General features: G+C 41.2%; 1 protein-coding gene across 1 annotated transcript in view; it reads left to right on the top strand.

Annotated features, from left to right (window-relative positions):
• The first annotated feature begins 954 nt into the window (after positions 1-954).
• KPNA3 (karyopherin subunit alpha 3) overlaps positions 955-20,335 on the top strand; it is a 98,443-nt gene continuing 79,062 nt past the window's right edge. The window contains exon 1 of the mRNA XM_047079352.1: positions 955-1,212. Within this exon, the coding sequence (XP_046935308.1) occupies positions 1,144-1,212 (69 nt within the window). The 5' untranslated portion in view covers positions 955-1,143. The remainder of the gene's footprint in view (positions 1,213-20,335) is intronic.

Below are 20,335 nucleotides of genomic sequence, written 5' to 3' on the forward strand. Positions count from 1 at the left end.
AGCTTGAAGGAGAGTCTGCAGATCAGAATTTGACGGCTCCCTGAGAGCTGAGAAGATTGTGTGTGGCGGTGGAACAAGAGGTGCTGGGGAAACGGAAATGCACAAGTGCCAGAGTGAAGGTTGCAGAACTGTGCTTGGGAGGATGATGAACAAACCGAAAGACGACGCTAAAGTGCTAATTTGTTCAAGTATTTATTGAGTATTCACGACGTGTCAAGCCCTGTTTTGAAGCGAGGAATTCAGCAGTAAACCAACAAAAGTCCCTGCTCTCATTGAGCTTAATTCCAGTGCGGTAAGCCAGGTAGCACACACGTAAACACATACATCCCATATGTATGTTTCGGATGGAAATAAGTGCTATTTATAAAACCAAAGCAGAGCAAAGGGGCAGCAAATGAGAGTGGCTGCTATTCCAGGAGACCCCGAAGAATCAAGGAAGCGAAGCACAAACCATCGATCGGTTTCTAATTTCCTAGGCTGCTGAGTGCGAGGTGCACCTCCCAGGAAACCCCGCCCCCTCCCTCCCATAGGGCGCAAGGTGCCATCTCCTGGCGAGCTCCTCCCACTTGCCCGCCCAGAGGCGGCCTTGGGGGCGGGGCATCACGCCCAGGCGCAAGGAGCGCGCTGCACCGAAAGCCGCGCGGATAGGGTTCCCGGCATTCTTCCCGTTCTGTCAAGGCCAGAAGAATTACCCCCGCTCTACCTGGCATGCTGGGAACTGTAGTTTCCGCCCGCAGCCCGGCGTGTCGGAGGAAGTAAAAGCCGTTCAATCGGCTCCATTGCTGGCACATGACTTGCATCCTCGAGGGGCTGTGGGGAGGCCTTGCTGGGGGTAGGGGCGGGGATCATCCCCAGAAAGGTCCGGCAAGCGTCCAGGCTGGTGGCCGCCCCGGTCACGTGACCCCAGCTTGCCGGGCGCGCGCGACTCCTCACCGCCATTCCCTCCCCGCCCCGCCCGGCAGTCGGCCTGCGCCTCCCCCGGCGCTGCTGCCACCTCGCGCTCGGAGGCGTCACGGAACGTGCTCTCCTCTCCCCCTCCCCCTCCCATCCCCTCCCGCCCTCCCCCACCTCCCCCTCCCGCGCCGAGACTCGCCGCCGCCGCCGCAGCCGCAGGAGTAGCCGCCGCCGGAGCCGCGCGCAGCCATGGCCGAGAACCCGGGCTTGGAGAACCACCGCATCAAGAGCTTTAAGAACAAGGGCCGCGATGTGGAAGTGAGTGTGCTTCCGCGGTCTGGGCCCTCCCGGCTCACCCGGCTGGCCGCGCCGGCCCCTCGGCGGCGGGGAGGGGCGGGGGGCCGGCGCCGGGCTGGTTCTCGCCGGCTCGCGGTGGGTCGGAGTTGGCCGCCGCCTCTAGTCACCGCGGCCCCGGCTGGGCGGAGCGGGCGACGGGACCGCGGGCCGGGCTGCACCCGCCCTCTGGAGCTGCCGGCGCGGGGACCGGGAAATGCCGGGGTTTTCGGCCCCGTCACGCGGGCGCGGCCTGCTGTCGGCGAGGAAGGGATGTGGAGCTGAGGCGGGGTCCGCGGGCCGGCGCCTCGCGGGCCGGGGATGCTGCCACCCTGGTCCGTCGACCGCACCGCGGAGGGGGCGGCCGCGACTCGCGCCGGCTGCCCGTGCAGCCTCCCTCCCGGCACGGCCCCCTCGGTGCCTCCCGCGCTGCCGCACATGGAGCCGGCGCTGTGCCGGTCCCCGCGCATATCTTGTGCGAGCGGGGCCCAGGCGGGCGGTGGCGGCCCGCAGAGGGGGGTGGGGACCAGCCGGGTAACTGACTTGTTTGAGGGTGGTGGATGGGGGAGGGTAGGATGCGCCAGGACCATTTTCTCATATTCCAGTGCTGTCCTTTGGACCGGTCGTGCTGAGCTGTTCTAGCTCATACTCCTCTTACTGCTGGCATTTGGAGCAAGCTGGAGGTGGACAATAGTTTACCATCTATTGTGTTGAGGCTTTGGAAGAGACGTTGTTTCGACCTCCGCTCACAGGACCTGTTTTTCTTAGCCTTTCTTGTAGTGGGATTGTGCATAGGATAATAATTTCTTTGACATGCTTTACAGAAATAAATCGGATACATAGGTTCATACGGCCTTGTATATCTCTCTTGCTTCAAGCTGGTAGAATTTCCAAGTGGTTGCAAAACTGTAAACATCGTGGTCACTTAGTTCGTTGCTACACAGCATGTTGCCATTGTCTCATTAAGGTGACATTAGCAGGTACTATTTGCAAACTCGGCTTACTGAGGCAGCGCTAGAGGTCTCTCTGCAGCTACTGAAAGCATTGTAGTATACTGCACAAACTTCCCTGGAACTCTGACCTCTGGATTTGTTAGGGAGAACGTGGTTTTAAGTCCACAGCCTCCTTTTCTAATACTAGGGGACATGATTCGCAGTTTTGTAATTCTTGATAAAGGGCCAAGGTGAGGAAGATGTGCGCATTTTATCCTGTCTTAGAGAACGTGGTGGGGAAACATTCAGCGTTCTGTTTTGTAGAGAAACACAAAACTCAGGCCATTTTTCAGAGCTACAAAATTAAAACTAACTGGAACAAACCTAAGGAAATTCTGTGGAGTTCCCGTTTGAATAAGACAAATAAAGGTCATCTATCTCTACCCTGGTCATGGTTAAATTTCTTCTGTGGGAAATACTTGTAAGCAAAAGTGAAACTTAGGAATAGCAACAAGAAATTTTGGAACTGCCTCCTTAATTGGTCCACTTGATGATAGGAGTTAGTTTTGAACTTTTTCCATCTTTCTTGAAGCTTACCACTATTATAAAGCAAAACTTACTAGTTTGAAAACTGACCATGTTGTTTGTACAGAAGAACTAACAACATTGTTTCTTCTCTTGGATATTGGTGCAGGTTTTTGTTTTCTTTTTTGCCTATATTATTATCTGGGAACTCAGTGCTACCTAGTAAGGACTCCTGCACATAATAGGCGCACAGTAAATATTTGCTGATCATCAGAATGTAATTAATGACTTCCAGGTGCATGAAAAAGAGGCATGGTTGCTCAGCCTTCAGCCTGAAAATATTGGTCACAATATTACATTTCCCAGGATACGTTAGAGTAACTAAGGCATGACATAGCAGACATTCAAATGATAGGTCTATGCGGCAGACACTATACTGGGAGCTTCATGACACTTAATTCCTTACAACGACATATGAACTAGTTATAGCATTATCCCCACTTTACAGGAGGAAAGTACTTTAGATGAGGAAATATGAGAGTGCTTACGTAGCGTGTACAAGGTCACAAAGTGGGTATGAGCATTCCTTCACTAATTGTTGGATGTCTGACAATGTTAGGTCTTGGGTATACAAAAGAGAATAAAATTCAGTCTGTACCTCAAGGAGTTTACAGTTCAGTGGGAATAATGGTAAAGTAAACTGATGATTACAATGCAGTACATCAATAAGTATATTTTGAGAAAATTCTAACTTGAGGCTGAGCAGTCAAGGGAGATGTTATGGTTGATTCATAGTGGATGAATTGGAGTAAACTAATCCTGAAAGATGAAGGAAAGTTGGCCTGGCAAAATGCAGGAAAAGGGAGGGCAAAACGAAGGGGCTTTGTAGGCTTGTGGGAGGAATAGTTGAACAGTAGTTGAAGAGTCCTGACAGAGTGCAGTAGAATTGCTGGGGATGTGACTGAAGGGTAAACTGATCAGGGATCAAACCTGGTAAGTGCCTTTGTTGTGGACTTAGGTACAGCCAACACTAGACGCTGGTTCTAATTTAGTTTTATCCATTAGAAACTGTGTTAAATCAGAAACTTACACTACAACTTAGCTTTGTGACTAAGTAGTTGTGATTATCAGGCTGTTTCAAAACAGTGAGATGCGCTCTGATGTGATATTCCTACCTTTTCACATATAGGATAGATGAAAGATAAAACTTTGTAAAGTGTACAACCAGCTGATACACGAATAAGATGCTAGCTACAAGTATAAAATACACATTTTCTGAGGGAGTAAGTTATACCTGTTCCACTAACAGGAAGTTGTGAGTGGGGAGAGGGCTGAGGAGGAGAGCAATTTCATAGTCATTCAGTCGGGAATGGCTTTACAGAAAAGAGGTTGGTGGATTTTATAGGAAGTATGTGCTGAACTTGAACAGGGAGCAAAAGAAATTAGTGAATAAAGACCCAGGTGAGAAAGAAGAGCAATTAGATTAGGGAGTGAAGAGATGAGACTTCCAGATGGCCCATGGTGGTCTGAGACTATATTTGCGGCAAAGAGTTACTTGGACAGTTCCTGATAGAGAGATCTGAAGGAGTTTATTACAGAATAAAGTGAGAAGGTACAACATGATTAGAGCAGTGGAATAAGATGACTGGCAGTAATATTTAGAATTAGTTCTGGAGGAATAATGCTCTTACCCTGTATGTCAAGAGGAATTTTCAAAAAAAAATCAAGATTGGCAGGGGCGCCTGGGTGGCTCAGTTGGTTAAGCGTCCGACTTCGGCTCAGGTTATGATCTCACGGTCCATGAGTTCAAGCCCCTCATCCAGCTCTGTGCTGACAGCTCAGAGTCTGGAGCCTGTTTCAGATTCTGTGTCTCCCTCTCTGTTTGACCCTCCCCTGTTCATGCTCTGTGTCTCTCTGTCTCAAAAATAAATAAAGGTTAAAAAAATTTAAAAAAATAAATTAAAAAAAATCAAGATTGGGGATGGAATGAGGATTTGAACTTCCTCCTCCTGTTCCTTTCTCTTCCTCTTCTGTGGAAAGCTCATAGTGGAGAAAGGGGATGAAAGTTATCTTGAGGTCTACAGATACAGATAGGGGAGGAGTAATTATTCCAGATAGCAGTTTGGAGCTTGGGTAGGGGGAATGGATTTCGTAGCTAAAACTAGGGAGTACATTGTGAAAAGGAAACTTAATTTATCTTCATTTGGTCTGGAATGGGTGGTGGTGTTGTTGTTTTTTTAAATTGTTAATGTTTACTTTTGAGAGAGAGAGACAGAGCACGAGCAGGGAAGGGGCAGAGAGTGAGGGAGACACAGAATCTGAAGCAGGTGAGCTGTCAGCACAGAGCCTGATGCGGGGCTGGGACGCACCGACCGTGAGATTATGACCTGAGCCAAAATCAGATGCCCAACCGACTGAGCCATCCAGGCGCCCCTGGAATGGGTATTTTAATACCAGACCTTTTTATAGAAGACATTGTTCTTAGGCTTTTTTTCCCTTTTAAAAAAGTATTTAAAACTTTTCAAATATACTTTCAGAAAAGTGCATGAAATGGAAACGTTCCATTTAATGAGTACTTATAAATCAAACACTCTGGTAAATGCCACTCAAGTCAACTTTGCTTTTTCTTGCTCCTGTATACCTCAAGAATGTAATATTTTTATCAGTAACAATAACTAATAACAATTATTTTTAAAATCTTAACACTTACTGTTTGCAGTTTACCTGTACCAAGTATTTTGTATGGATTAGTTTTCACAACGATCCAGTGAAGTATATACTATTATTATCCATATTTACTGCTGAGGAAACTTGAGACGTACGATTCGTAAGTAACTAGCCCTAAGTCATCAGGGGTGGCAGGACCTGGACTTACAGTGAAGCAGATGACATGAAAGCCAGAAGTCTTGCTCACTGTACTGTCTTCCCACTGCAAGGAGCCTCAGACCTGAATTGTAGGAAATAACCTCTGAAAGTTAATTAATGAGGAAAATATTTAGGAAATCTTGGCTATATCCTAGAAATTCCTGATTTGGTATTTTAAAACCTTGCTAATAAAAATTTTTGATATCTATCATTTAATTTATTTGCTTTTTTTTTCTTTGTACTCTTGCAAAGTTTCCTTATTAGTGAGGAACTAGTTAGTCGGTTTCACCAAAAAATAACCCATATCCTTGGACTTAACACTTAAAACTTATGTTTATGTTTCTAATACTGAGGATAATATATATTTTCTCATCCGCAAATTTGACCAGCATTACCAAACTCACTTCTGTCTCTCTGGAGCCTCTATTGGTAAGTGCTACTACCGAATTGCTCAAGCTTAAAATCTCCTGGACTCCCTTCTCTTCCCTTTTCCTATTAGTCAGTTATCTGAAGAGCCCTCCTATTTTTGCCTTTGATGCCAACCTTACTACAGCTGCCCTAGTTTGGGCCACTGTTATTCTCACCTGTGTAAGTATGATCGTGCACCTGGTTTCCCTGTCACCAATATCTTCCCTTCCCATTGTATCTTGTGAGTTGGTCTTTCTGAAATCCTTTTGTGTTACTTTCTTGGTAAGATCATTGCCATTGTCTTCAGGATAAAATTAAAAGTCCTTAAGATGCCACACATAGTTCCTTAGGTCTCTTTTGTGCCAGCTGTGATCACATGTTTGAGATGGTGGAGTGACCAGTGTGATTTCTTCTCCATGCCTTTGCACAGGTTATTCTCTTCTGTACATACCTTCTTTTGCTGTTTACTGGGGCTCACTCTGGCAAACTCTTTCCTCACTCAGACTCCTTTCTGTATATCTCTGGAACACCAAGAATGTAATTCTGCCGCACATGTCATCCTACTTCAAAAAAAACCTTTCAGAAGTTCTCCATAGGGCCTTTCCTGACTCATCAATAACATGGTAAGTACTATCAGTCCCTAGGGTTTTTCTTCTCTCTAATGCTTTCCTAAGTGAATTTTCCTTTACCTCTTTGGGTAAATTGCTGTGGCTACAACAAGTTCTCTACATGTGGGCTCTGTAAGCCCACTGAAGGTAAAGACCTTGGGCTGTGAGTTGTCACGTAGTGACCAGTATATAAAATTTAAGGAATATTCTGAGAAGAGAGACTAGATAGCATATCTGAAAAACGTCTATATTTGGGAGTGAAACTAACAATATTATCCTAAGATGCCAATATTCCTTCTGGTGTTGACACCATGGCATTGATACTGTTGCCTAGCCCTCCTTTGCCAGCCTCTTCTGTTATAATGTATTTCTGCAACATGAACTAATTCATACTTGAATGCTAAAGAAGAATGATGTTAGTTAATGCAGAATTCATGTTGGTTCATATTTGATTTCGGAGTTGATTTTTCACCAGCTTGTTAACTGTTTCACGCTCCCAAGTAACAGCAATCAAACATAAACACGTGAAGTACAGACACAGTTGAACACAGCAAGTCGGGAGAGTATGCACATTGCCCCTTCCCCCATATTCTGCCTCTAGACTCCATAGGTTAACTATGTTCTGTCTTAAGGTGCTTATTGCCCTACCCTTCTTGATGTAGTTCCCTCTTTTTTCTTAATTTTACAGAACATGAAGTTTTTCAGGAATCGACATATCATAGAGCAGATAGGTTATACTTCTCTTTTCTTGAATTCACTAATGGGGTGTACAGTCTCCCCTTGTCCTTCTGCCTGAATGATTACTCCTTTTTGGTTGATTTTGCCAACTCTTCTTCCTACCTATTGACTGTAGGCACGTCTTGGGATTTTGTCTGTGACTCTCTTCTCTATTGACTGCTTTTCTTGCCCACATCAAGCAGCTCCCTTAGTTTTAACTATCACTTCAGTGTGGGGGACTTAAATCTGTCTTAGGCATCTGCTGGAAATTAATCACATGAGCATCACATCAGCTTCTTAAGCTCAAAGTGTTTAAAGCTATGTTCTGCCTTTTTTTTTCTTTTCTCTGTTTATGGCATCATCACCCTCACTGTGACCTGAACTTGAAACTTGAGAGGCTTCTTGGACTCCTTCCTCATCTTCCACATTCGGTCAGATGCCAGTCATGTAGCTTGAATCTCTGTGCTGTTTCTGGATTTTGGCCCTGCCTCTGTATTCACTGCCTCCAGCCGACTTTAAGCCTTAATACTTATCATCTGGCAATTTAAGAATTGCCCCCAAAGTGATTGATGTTCTTTCTCCAGTTCATGAGATCTTTCAGTGAGTCTCATACCTGATTATTTTTTCCAGGTTCAGCTTTTCCTTCCTCTCTCCTTCCCTGCCCCTTCAAGCTCTAGCAACACTGAGCGTCTTATATGCTTATACATAATCTGGAATCCCGCCCTCCCCTGCTTGCCAATGCTATTTCTATTCTCAGGGCTATCCTGCTGACTGGAATATCCTTCCCTGCCTCCTGTTGCCTGACTAATTCCTACCCCTCTTTAAATGCTCAACTCTGGGTTTAGCTCTTATCAGAAATCTTCTGAATCTCCCCCATCTTCCCAGGTTGAGTTGGGTACCATTCTTCACACCTGAATATATCTTTCTCATATGCAGTTATGGTTAATATATTTCAATTATGTTTTATCTCTTCAACTAGATCGTGAGCTTTCTGAGCACATAGACTGTATATTTCCTTTGCCTACATCTTAGTGCAGTGGCTGGAACAAAGTAAGCACTAAAACATTTCTTGAATGAATGTATCCATACTAGGTACTACGAACACAATAATTTTCTTAAAATACATTTTTGAACTGAAACTTATTTTTTATTTTTTATTATTTTTTTTTAATGTTTATTTTTGAGAGAGACAAAGCATGAGCAGGCAAGGGGCAGAGAGAGAGACACACACAGAATCCAAAACAGGCTCCAGGCTCTGAGCTGTCGGCACAGAGCCCTACGTGAGGCTTGAACTCATGAACCACGGGATCATGACCTGAGTCGAAGTCAGATGCTCAACCGACTGAGCCACCCAGGCGCCCCTGAACTGAAACTTTTAATCTTTTGTGCCTTTTCCTGTTGCTTTCTAAATCAAGTTCAAACTTTTTATTATGATAGGTAAAGTGTTGGGAGATTGAAAGACCTGCATAAATAATTTTTAAATTTTTCTTACTTTAATTATAGAAATGTTCTTTTTTTAATAATTAAAAAAAATTTTTTTTAACGTTCATTTTTGAGAGACAGAGCGCGAGTGGGGGAGGGGAAGAGAGAGAGAGGGAGACACAGAATCCGAAGCACGCTCCAGGCTCTGAGCTGTCAGCACAGAGCCCGATGCAGGGCTCGAACCCACAAACCTTGAGATCATGACCTGAGCCAAAGTTGGACGCTTAACCAACTGAGCCACCCAGGTGCCCCAGAAGTGTTCTAATAATTAGGAAAGTGGAGAGAATAGTATAATTAATCCCATATGCACATCACTTAGATTTAATAAGTCACAGTTTGCTGTCTTTGTTTCATCTTTTTCCTCTATATGTATAATAGACACCATGACATTTTACTCCTAAAGACTTAAGGCTACTTCTCTAAAAAATAATGTATTCTTACATAAACACTGTATCACCCTGACATATTAACATCTAATCTAGTCCACATTTAAATTTCCCTAGTTGTCCTTGATTTTTTTTTTTTTTTTAAACATTTGGTCATTTGGTCAGGATTAAACAAGATCAGATCATATTTGGTTATGTTTCTTAAATCTCCTTCAATCTACAATAGGCTTCTTCCACCATTTTTTTATAGTAAATAAACATAAAATTTATTATTTTAACTACTTTAAGTGTATAGTTCTGTGACATTAAGTACATTCACATTGTTGTGTAATAATCATCACTGCCCTATATCCAGAACTTTTCATCTTTTGTAACTGAAACTCTGTACCTATTAAATAATAATTTTGCATTCCCTCTTTCTCCAGCCCTTGGCAAGCTTCCTTATATTGTCTTTCTTTATGAATTTGACTACTCTAGGAAGCTCGTATAAGTAGAATCATACAATATTTGTCTGGCTTATTTGACTGGCTTATTTCTCTCAGCATAATGTCTTCGAAGCGCATCTGTGTTGTAGCATGTGTCACAATTTTGTTTCTTTTTATGGCTGAATAATATTCCGTTGTATGCAGGTACCATATTTTGTCCATTCACCCATTGATGAATGGTGGCTTCTACTTTTTGGCTGTTGTCCCCCACGATTTTATAAATGCTGTTAATTTGTTGAAGAAATCAGGTCAGTTTTCTTGTATTAAGTTGAACCACATGAAATTTTCATTTGGGAGGTTCAAAGTATGAGCCAAGTATCAGCAATTACATATGGTTCAGCCTAATAAAATGTCATAATTACTGGATTTGTCTGTTTCTTTGTGGTGTTGCTTAACTTGTTCCTCCTATTTCTTGCCACCGTCTGGACTTTCTGTAAACTGGAGGTTAGTTTTAGAAGCATGATTATCTTCAGTTTAAGCATTTTTGATTAAAAAAAAATACTTCCATTGGTGATGCTGTGTACTTCAGAATATATCCCAGTAGTGATGGTAAGATTGATCAGAAGGTTCAGATGATAAAGAATAGATAAAGATAGTTCAGATAAAAAATAGTTTAATGTTACAATGTCAAAGTCACTGCATTTGGTGAAATGAATTTTATTTGGGTGAAGTGTGATATAGACTGGGTAATATTTGAAGTGAAAAAGAATAAACTGACTTCTTGGTATCCAGCAAGGAGTTAGAAGATGTATTTGGAAAATCTAACTTCAAAGCCAGTGGCATTTTCTCTTTCCATGACTGACACTGTTCCTAACTTGACTTTGATATCTCAGCGTAAGGTTTCGCTGTGTTCTCATTTCCAAGCCTCTGTTCCTTTACTTTGAAGATAAAGCAATAGTAAAAATCTAGGGAAGATATAGCTGTACTTTGTGGCAGTTTTGCTATTAAGAAAAATTTGTCACAGCCTGGGATATCACCACTAAGACTTAAAGTATGGTTGGGGCACCTGGGTGGCTCAGTCATTTGAGCGTCCGACTTCAGCTCAGGTTATGATCTCATGGTCTGTGAGTTCGAGCCCCGTGTCGGGCTCTGTGCTGACAGCTGGGATCCTAGAGCCTGCTTCAGATTCTGTGCCTCCCTTTCTCTCTCTCTGCCCCTCTCCCCCACCTTATGCTCTGTCTCTGTCTCTGAAAAATGAATAAACCTTAAAAAAAAAAAAAGTTAATGTATGGTAAAATAAATCATGACTATATTTACTTGGAATTAATCTTTCTAAATGGTTGGGTTTTCTGGGCTTTAAGTTTATTTGTTTACATACCAAACTTTCTTTTATTTGAAATGTCAGTGTTTGGAGTGCTTGTCTGACTCAGTGGGTGGAGCACGTGACTCTTGATCTCAGGGTTGTGAGTTCGAGTGCCACTTTGGGCATGGAGCCCCCAAAAAAGTCACTGTTTCTGAAAATGCCTATACATTTTTCTGCCTTCTTAAATAGAATATAATTTAGTTATTTTCTTGTTTCTTGAAAATCACGTTTATGCATATGGGTATCCGTTTTTGCTGTTATGTAATGCCTTCAGGTTCTTAGATTTGTCAGAATTTTATCCTTAATTTTTGTGCTTATGGAATTTTTGCTCTTCATAATTCTTTTGCCTATCCTACCCTTGCAGAATTTGTCAGCTTTCTCTTTGATATTGTCAGCTTGTTTACCTGTAGTAGCTCCACTCTTCCTTTTTAATTTAATGTTTCATATATCCTAGTGACTTGGATAATAGATGTATTAAACACTTATGAAGCATTTGCTATGGGCCAGACAGGCAGTGTTAATACCCCAAATAGTAAATATAAATAACTTTGTCCTTGCTAGTTTAGTGTGAGAGACTGATACCTAAGTATATACAGTGGACTCTTAAGCAACATGGGGGTTAGGGGTGCCCACATATAACTTTGATTCCCCAAACACTTAACTACAGATACTGTACTGTTAACTGGAAGCCTGACCAATAACATAAACAGTCAACTAACATGCATTTTGTATACGTATTATATAGTGTGTTCTTACTATAAAGTAAGCTAGAGAAAAGATAATGTTATTGATAAAATCACAAAAAATAGAAAATGCATTTACAGTACTGTACTGTAAAAAATTCGTGTATGAGTAGATCTGCATAGTTCAAACCCATGTTATTCAAGGGTCAGCTGTACTTAGTATAGAGCTCATTCTATGAAATAGGTACATAATTTGCAAAGTACTATGAAAGCATGAAGAAAGCGAGTGACTATACCTGGGAAAATTGAATTAAGTTACACAGAAGATCATACTTGAGCTGGGTCTTGAAGAATGAATAGGAGTTTGCCAAGACAAAAAGAAAAATAACATGAATAACAGTGACTGTGTCATAGAGTATTAAAGGTGTGGTGTGTTCAAGCAGTAGTTGATGTGGTGACCTTACATACATTCCCTTCTTTTGGAAACCTCATTCTGATTGACCTTTCTTTGGAAGCTACTCTTCTGCCATTGGATGTCTTTTGGTGAGATTTTTGATCTAAGTGCTTCTGCCTCCTTTGGTTAATTAAAGTGCCTTAATCTTTCTGGAATAAAAAGAAGGCCATTCAAATGCTGTCCCTGGCATTTAAATCTTAAATGAGCTGACACTGGGACCTAAGTGATTCATTTTGGCAGAAGTACTGTGAAGAAATCTTTCATTAATTCCTGCCACCTAGATCTGTGGCGTTGCTTTCATCCTGAGTTTTTCATCAGATTCCACAGCTTTTCCTTTGGTTCTGTGAATTGTTCTTTATTCTTCCAGTAAATTCACCTGCACCCCTCCCCTCCCTTTGTTTCTCAGACTAACTGAAGTCTGTTTTTATGGTTTGCAACATAACTAATTTAAGATGATCAACTATCCTGGTTTGCCCAGAACTGAGGGAGTTCTCAGGACACAGGACTTTGAGTATTCAAACCAGTAAAATCCTAGGCAGACCTTCATAAGTTGGCCGCTTTACTCTAATTGAAACAGTTGGGACTAAAGATAATGAGTTTGGGGAACCAAATGGTGTTCAGATGGAAATATCCAGTATGCAGCTGAAAATAATGTGTGCAGAACTAGCTTACTTCAGTTATTTCTCTCAACAGTTATCTGAATTCTGAACTAAGTATGAGAGATAAGACAATGAAAGTAATGATAACCAATAATTGTTGAGCACTTACTATGGGCAAGGCACTGTGCTTCTAAGAATAATATTAAGTAATTCTCACACTTGCTGTTATTCAGGTGAAGAAAATGAGTTAAGTAATTTGCTTAAGAACATGCAACTAGGAGGAGGCAGAACTGGAATTCAGTCCTAGATTTCCTACTTTAAAACTCTCTTCCCTTAATAACCATTTTCTACTCTGCCTCAGGGTCCCTGCTCAGGGAGTGTGTAGATTACTAGGGATGTGATTTAAAGCAAATAAATACTACAGTGGAAATATGTTGAGAGAACAGTGGACACATAGGGAAAGAATCCGCATGGGTGAGCATCAGAAGGCTTCATGGAGATTGTGCTTAGGCTGAAACTGGAAAAATGTATAGATATTTCTTTGGTATTATATCTTAGGTGGACTTAGGGGTAAGAGACAGCATGACTTGTTCTGGGAAATAATGTAAATCAGTATTTCTTATAGGTGGAGTGATTGGAAAGTTGGATAGGATAGGCAGGGGCCAGATTGTGAAAGACCTCTCCTATGAGGAAAGTTTTAAGTAGGAAGGTGGGTTTTGTGCATTTAAAACTGTTGCTTTGGTTGCACCATAGGAGATAGATTGATGAGGGTGAGAAGGGAGCTTCAAAGGAACAGTTAGAAAACTCAGGGGACTCAGAGATGGATGGTCTAACAGCACTGGCATTGGGGTCCAATGGCAGGAAAACTTACCAGGACTGCTTATTTGGCATATGTTACCTTCTAGAACAGAGGTTAGCAAACTTTTTTCTTTTTTGTAAAGGGTCATAATATGCTCAAAAGGTTAAATATTTCATGCTTTGAGGCCCATACTATTTATGTCACAACTGTTCATCTCTGCTGTGAGCATGAAAGCAGCCATAAACACTAGGCAAACAGATGGGTGCCACTGTTCCAATGAAGCTTTATTTATAAAATCAGGTGGCAGGCTGGATTTGGCTCACAGGGTGTAGTTTGCCTAACCTTATCCTAGGATGATATGGCCAGTAGTGAAGATTTGGAAAATAGTTCAAGCAATGATTAGAGTGATTAAGATGATAATATAGATGAGAGTTCCTAGGTATAAGAACAAAAAAGGGGGTCACCTAGGTGACTCAGTCGGTGGAGCTTCTGATTCTTGATTTTGGCTCAGAGTCATAGGATGAAGCCCCTCCATGCTCAGGGGTGGTGCCTGCTTGGATTTCTCTCTCTCCCTCCCTCCCTCCCCCTGTCTCCCTTGCTGTCTCTTTCTCTCTCTCTCTTTCTAAAATTAAAAAAGAAGAAGAAAAAAGGACTAGGGGAAGGAAGAACCCAAGGAAGTACATCATTTTAGGGCACTAGTGAAAATGCCACTGAAGAATGAGTCTGTAAGAAGCTTACAACAAAGTAGTGCATTAAAACTTAGGGGAGGGGGGAAAGTTTCCTGAAGGAGGGGCAGTAGTTGCAATATCAGTGCTGCAGAGAAGAGATGTATAAGGACCTGAAGTAAGCTCTTCGTTATATTTGGCAATTGGGGGCCAGGCAGAAGTGGAAAACCCAGAGTGGAGGAGGCTGGCAGCTAGATTATGATGGAGTGAGAAGTGAATTGCAGTTCAGGTAGTAGAACTGGTCAGTAGAAACTCAATTTAAAAATTTGGCAGCCATGGGAAGGAGGGGCCACAGGTTAGCAGGAGGAGGAAGTAGGGTTAAAAGAAGGCATTTTGTTGTTTTTTATTTGTTTAGAAGAATGGAATTGGCTGTTGTTTGTAGGCTAAATGGAAGGAGCCAGAGCAAAAGAGTTAAGGAGCTGGCTAGAAAAGGAATAAATGATTGAGCCAAGAGTAAGTGGAGAGCTGTTAGGGAGGTGAAGTAAGAGATAGAAGTTGTGGTTAGATTTTGAAGGGCATCGGGTGGAAAGGACTTTGGAGAAGCGACGGGAGTGAGGATGGGCTGAAGTAGTGTAGGGAAACTGGAACAGATTATGGTTAATGGGCCCTATTTTATTTGGCGTCATTAGTTGTAGAGAATAAAGGGGTCTAAGAGAGTACACGAAGAAAAGGTGTTTCTGGAAATGCAGAATATTTGGGGAACATAATGCCTAGGAACACTGGCCCAGCTGAGGTAAGACTATAATTGTTATTTTGGTCACAGTTGTAGACAATTTTCAGTTGATTATATATATCAAATTTAGCTGTAAATGCATTTTAGATTATAGTTAGAATTGGTAAACAAAATTCAGAGTGTAGAGGTCATACTCAATTGAATCATAAAAAAAAATTGAACTAGCAGAAATGTCAGGATTTAATGAGTTCAGACTCTTTTTTCCACAGATGTGGAAACTGAGGACATAGAAAAATAATGAATGTTGGCCACTCACCACTTACCAGTTGGTAACCAGTTGTTTTGTTTTTTTTTTATTCCAGTACTTGTGTTATTTAACACAGCACATTAAAGATGCCAAACCCTATATTTTAGAAAACTTACAAACATACACAAAAGCACAGAGAATGATCTATTGAACTACCATGTACCATTTAAAACCAGTTATAATTTATGGCTAGTCTTGTTCATTTATATCTCTACCCATTTCCATCTTTCCCTGGATTTTTTTGAAGCAAATTCCAGACATCATCTTTTGTCTGTGAGTGTTTTAACATATGTGCTAAAAGTTAAGTCGATTCTGATACCGATTCTAACTTGTGAGTGTTTGTTTCCCCCACACCAAGCAGTTCTCCCACACGAGCTGGGTGTCCTACAATTCAATTCAATTCTGATGTTATATACCTGGAGGTAGCATCAGATTCCATAGGTTAAGGGCTTACTTCTACAAGACCTCTTGCCTCCCACCCTGCTTCTGATCTCCCAGCTATAGATTGGTGATTCCTACAACCTCTTCCTCCTGTTGAATTTGCTGGAGTGACTCACAAGACCCAGAGAAACGTTTTACCAGTTTATTATAAAAGGATATTTCAGGATCAGCCAGATGGAAGAGATGCTCTCTCCTGGAGAGTACCACTCTACCTGTTACCTCCATGTTTTCACCAACCAGGAAGTTCTCTGCACTGGTCATTTGGGTTTTTATGAGGCATGCTTGATTAAAGCATTGGCCATTGGTTACTGATGTCAATCTCCAGCCCTTTTCCCCTCTTTGAAGGTTGGGGTGGGGATGGTACCAAAAGTTTCAGCCCTTTAATCACATAGTTGTTTCACCTGGCAACCAATTCCCGTCCTTAGGTGACCTAGGGGGGCTTTACAAAAGTCACTTCAGTAACATAATAAAAGACACCTTTATATTTGTCAACACTTAGTAAACTCTAAGGGTTTTTGGAGCTGTGTGCCAGGAACACCTAGATGAAGTGTAACTATATATTTCTTATTATAAGTCACAATATCATAGTAAAACATGTAGTATTATACTACTTGAAACCCCCCAAATGATACTTGTTGTATCATTACCCATTAAAAATATACTTTTTAAAATCTTTATTAGCCTATTTTAATTTAATTCAGTGTATCCAGACTTTTATCAATTCAACATCTAATACATATAAAATGATTATTAATGAAATATTTCACATTCTTTTTTTATACTAAGTCTTCTAAATCCATGATTATACTTATCACACATCTCAATTTGTTTTTGTTTTTGTTTTTAATTTACATCTAAGTTAGTTAGCATATATAGTGCAATAATGATTTCAGGAGTAGATTCCAATGATTCATCCCCTATGTATAACACCCAGTTATACATAGGTGCCTTCCTTAATGTCCCTTACTCATTTAGCCCATCCCCCCATCCATAACCCTTCCAGCAACCCTTAGTTTCTTCTCTGTATTTGAGTCTCTTATGTTTTGTCCTCCTCCCTGTTTTTATATTATTTTTGTTTCCCTTCCCTTATATTCATCTTTTGTCTTTTAAATTCTACATATGAGTGAAGGCATGTGATATTTGTCTTTCTCTGACTAATTTTGCTTAGCATAATACCCTCTAGTTCCATCCATGTAGTTGCGAATGGCAACATTTCATTCTTTTTGATTGCGGAGTAAAACACTCCGTTGTGTGTGTGTGTGTGTGTATATATATATACAGACACACACACACACACACACACACACACATATATACCATATCTTCTTTCTTCATTCGTCTGTCATTGGACATTTGGACTCTTTCCATATTTTGGCTATTGTCGATAGTGCTGCTGTAAATATTGGGGCGCATGTGCCCTTTCGAAACAGCACACCTGATCCCTTAGATAAATACCTAGTAGTGCAATTGCTGTGTTATAGGGTAGCTCTATTTTTAATTTCTTGAGGAACCTCATTACTGTTTTCCAGAGTAGCTGCACCAGTTTGCATTCCCATCAGAAGTGCAAAAGAGATCCCCTTTCTCGGCATTCTCACCAACATCTTTTGTTGCCTGAGTTGTTAATTTTAGCCATTCTGACAGGTATGAGGTGATATGTCATTGTGGTTTTGATTTGTATTTCCCTGATGATGAGTGATGTTCAGCATTTTTTCATGTGTCTGTTAGCCATCTGGATGTCTTCTTTGGAAAAGTGCCTATTCATGTCTTTTGCCTATTTCATCACTGGATAATTTGTTTTTTGGGTGTTGAGTTTGTTAAGTTCTTTATAGATTTTGAATACTAACCCTTTATCTGGTATGTCATTTGCATATATCTTCTCCCATTCCATTGGTTGCCTTTTAGTTTTGCTGATTGTTTCCTTCACTGTGCAGAATCTTTTTATCTTGATGTGGTCCCAGTAGTTCATTTTTGCTTTTGTTTTTCTTGCCTCTGAAGACGTGTTGAGTAAGAAGTGGCTGCGGCTGAGGTCAAAGTTGGTTTTGCCTGCTTTCTCCTCGAGGATTTTGATGGCTTCCTGTCTTACATTTAGGTCTTTCATCCATTTTGAGTTTATTTTGGGGTATGGTGTAAGAAAGTGGTCCAGGTTCATTTTTCTGCATGTTGCTGTCCAGTTTTCCCAGCACCACTTACTGAAGAGACTGTCTTTATTCCATTGGATATTCTTTCCTGCTTTGTCAAAGATTAGTTGGCCATATGTTTTGTGGGTCCATTTCTGGGTTCTCTATTCCATTCCATTGATCTAAATGTCTGTTTTTGTGCCAGTACCATATTGTCTTAATGATTATAGCTTTGTAATATATCTTGAAATCAGGCATTGTGATGGCTCCAGCTTTGGTTTTCTTTTTCAGGATTACTTTGGCTATTCAGGGTCTTTTCTGGTTCCATACAAATTTTAAGACTGTTTGTTCTAGCTCTGTGAAGGATGCTGGTGTTATTTTGATAGAGATTGCATTGAATATGTAGATTGCTTTGGGTAGTATTGAAATTTTAACAGTATTTGTTCTTCCAGTCCATGAGCATGGAATATTTTTCCATTTTTTGTGTGTCTTCAGTTTCTTCCACAAGCTTTCTATAGTTTTCAGTGTATAGATTTTTCACCTCTTTAGTTAGGTTTATTCCTAGGTATTTTATGGTTTTTGGTGCAATTATAAATGAGATCAATTCCTTGATTTCTCTTTCTTTAAAAAAAAATTTTTTTTTACGTTTATTTATTTTTGAGACAGAGAGAGACACAGAGCATGAATGGGGGAGGGGCAGAGAGAGAGGGAGACACAGAATCGGAAGCAGGCTCCAGGCTCCGAGCCATCAGCCCAGAGCCCGACGCGGGGCTCGAACTCACGGACCGCGAGATCGTGACCTGAGCTGAAGTCGGAGGCTCAACCGACTGAGCCACCCAGGCGCCCCCCTTGATTTCTCTTTCTGTTGCCTCATTGTTGGTGTATTGAAATGCAACCGATTTCTGTGCATTGATTTTATATCCTGCGACTTTGCTGAATTCATGGATCAGCTCTAGAGGTTTTTTGGTCGCATCTTTTGGGTTTTCTGTAAAGAGTATCATGTCATCTGTGAAGAGTGAAAGTTTGACTTCTTCCTTGCCGATTTGGATGCCTTTTATTCCTTTGTGTTGTCTGATTGCTGAGGCTAAAAATGTACTTTTGATATGAAATTTCAAAGTAAAAATACCTGCTATTCCACACATTTACAGACCCCAAAGAACCTTCTTGAGCAGTTGTTTGGGGTTGGGTATGACATAGTAAATTAATAAATAATATTTTAAATAATTTTGCCTTCTCTACTCTCCAGCTAAAAAGAAATAAGAGAATAATCTTACCTTACTCAGAATAGGTTGGTGATAATGTGTAGTTAAGTTTTATAAAAATAGCGTAGAAATTGTTACACTTTATGGAAATAAAGGTGACTCCGTATTTGCAATATTTTGATAGTAATTTTTCTTTTCACTTTTTATTTTATTATTATTATTATTTCTAATGTTTATTTTTGAAAGAGAGAGAGAGAGAGACAGAGCATGAGCTGGGGTGGGGCAGAGAGAAAGGGCGACACAGAATCTGAAGCAGGCTCCAGGCTCTGAGCTGTCAGCACAGAGCCCAATGTGGGGCTCCAGCTCATGAGCCGTGAGATCATGACCAGAGCCAAAGTCAGATCCCAACCTACTGAGCCACCCAGGCGCCCCTCTTTTACTTTTTAAAATGAAAATGACTAATGAATGCTATACATTATTAGAAAGGTATTAAAACACTGTATGTGTCTTTGAAACAGTTTTATGTATTCCAGTTTTTTATACCTTGACTGTTAAGAAAACTTACACAACAGAAAAGTTTATTATCAAATGTAGAAGCATTAGAATTATAGAGGGATCAAATGGGACAGCAATGAATTTGTGCAATGGACCTTCCTATGTTGAAACACTATATTCTTTCTTTGCATTCCCTATCTCAGAATAGCAAAGCCGGTAAAGATCCAGCTGATCTGGATGTCTTTATGATGTATACAGAAGGTGTTAAGGTAGACACTGTTGTCATTTTTCTGTATTTAAGGTAACAGTAGAGAGACCAGTAGAAAGCTGAACAGAGTATGGAGGAAGGTAGCTGGACAGGCATTTAAATAATTAGAGGTGGGATAGTATCTGCATCTTCCTCTCAGAATTCAAATGTGCAAGTGAAAAGGAGTTAGGTAGCCTGAGAAGGATGATCACGTTAGCTAGGTGTTGGGTTATAGATGGCAGAGATGCAAACACGTGATAGAGAAACAACCTACAGACTAAGTGTTATACAGTGTTAATCTCAGCAGAGAGCCACAGACTACACAGTTGGTACCTTTTTTGTAAATTTGAACCTAATTTTGCTAACTTGAATTTAGTTCCATGACTGTCATACAAATGTATCTTGGTTTAAAAAAACCTTTTTTTAGTATTCATTTGTTTTTGAGAGAGAGACAGCATGAGCAGGGGAGGGGCAGAGAGAGAGGAGGACACAGAATCCGTAGCAGGCTCCAGGCACTGACCTGTCAGCACAGAGCCCTATGCGGGGCTTGAACTCATGAGCCATGAGATCATGACCTGAGCCAAAATTGGACACTTAACCAACTGAGCCACCCAGGTGCCCTATGTATCTTGATTTTAGAATAAGGTATAATTAG

Source organism: Lynx rufus, unplaced genomic scaffold, assembly GCF_022079265.1.
Source record: "Lynx rufus isolate CCGP_SWC_20201006 ecotype Redwood Valley unplaced genomic scaffold, mLynRuf1.p SCAF_1, whole genome shotgun sequence".
Lineage (NCBI taxonomy): Eukaryota > Metazoa > Chordata > Mammalia > Carnivora > Felidae > Lynx > Lynx rufus.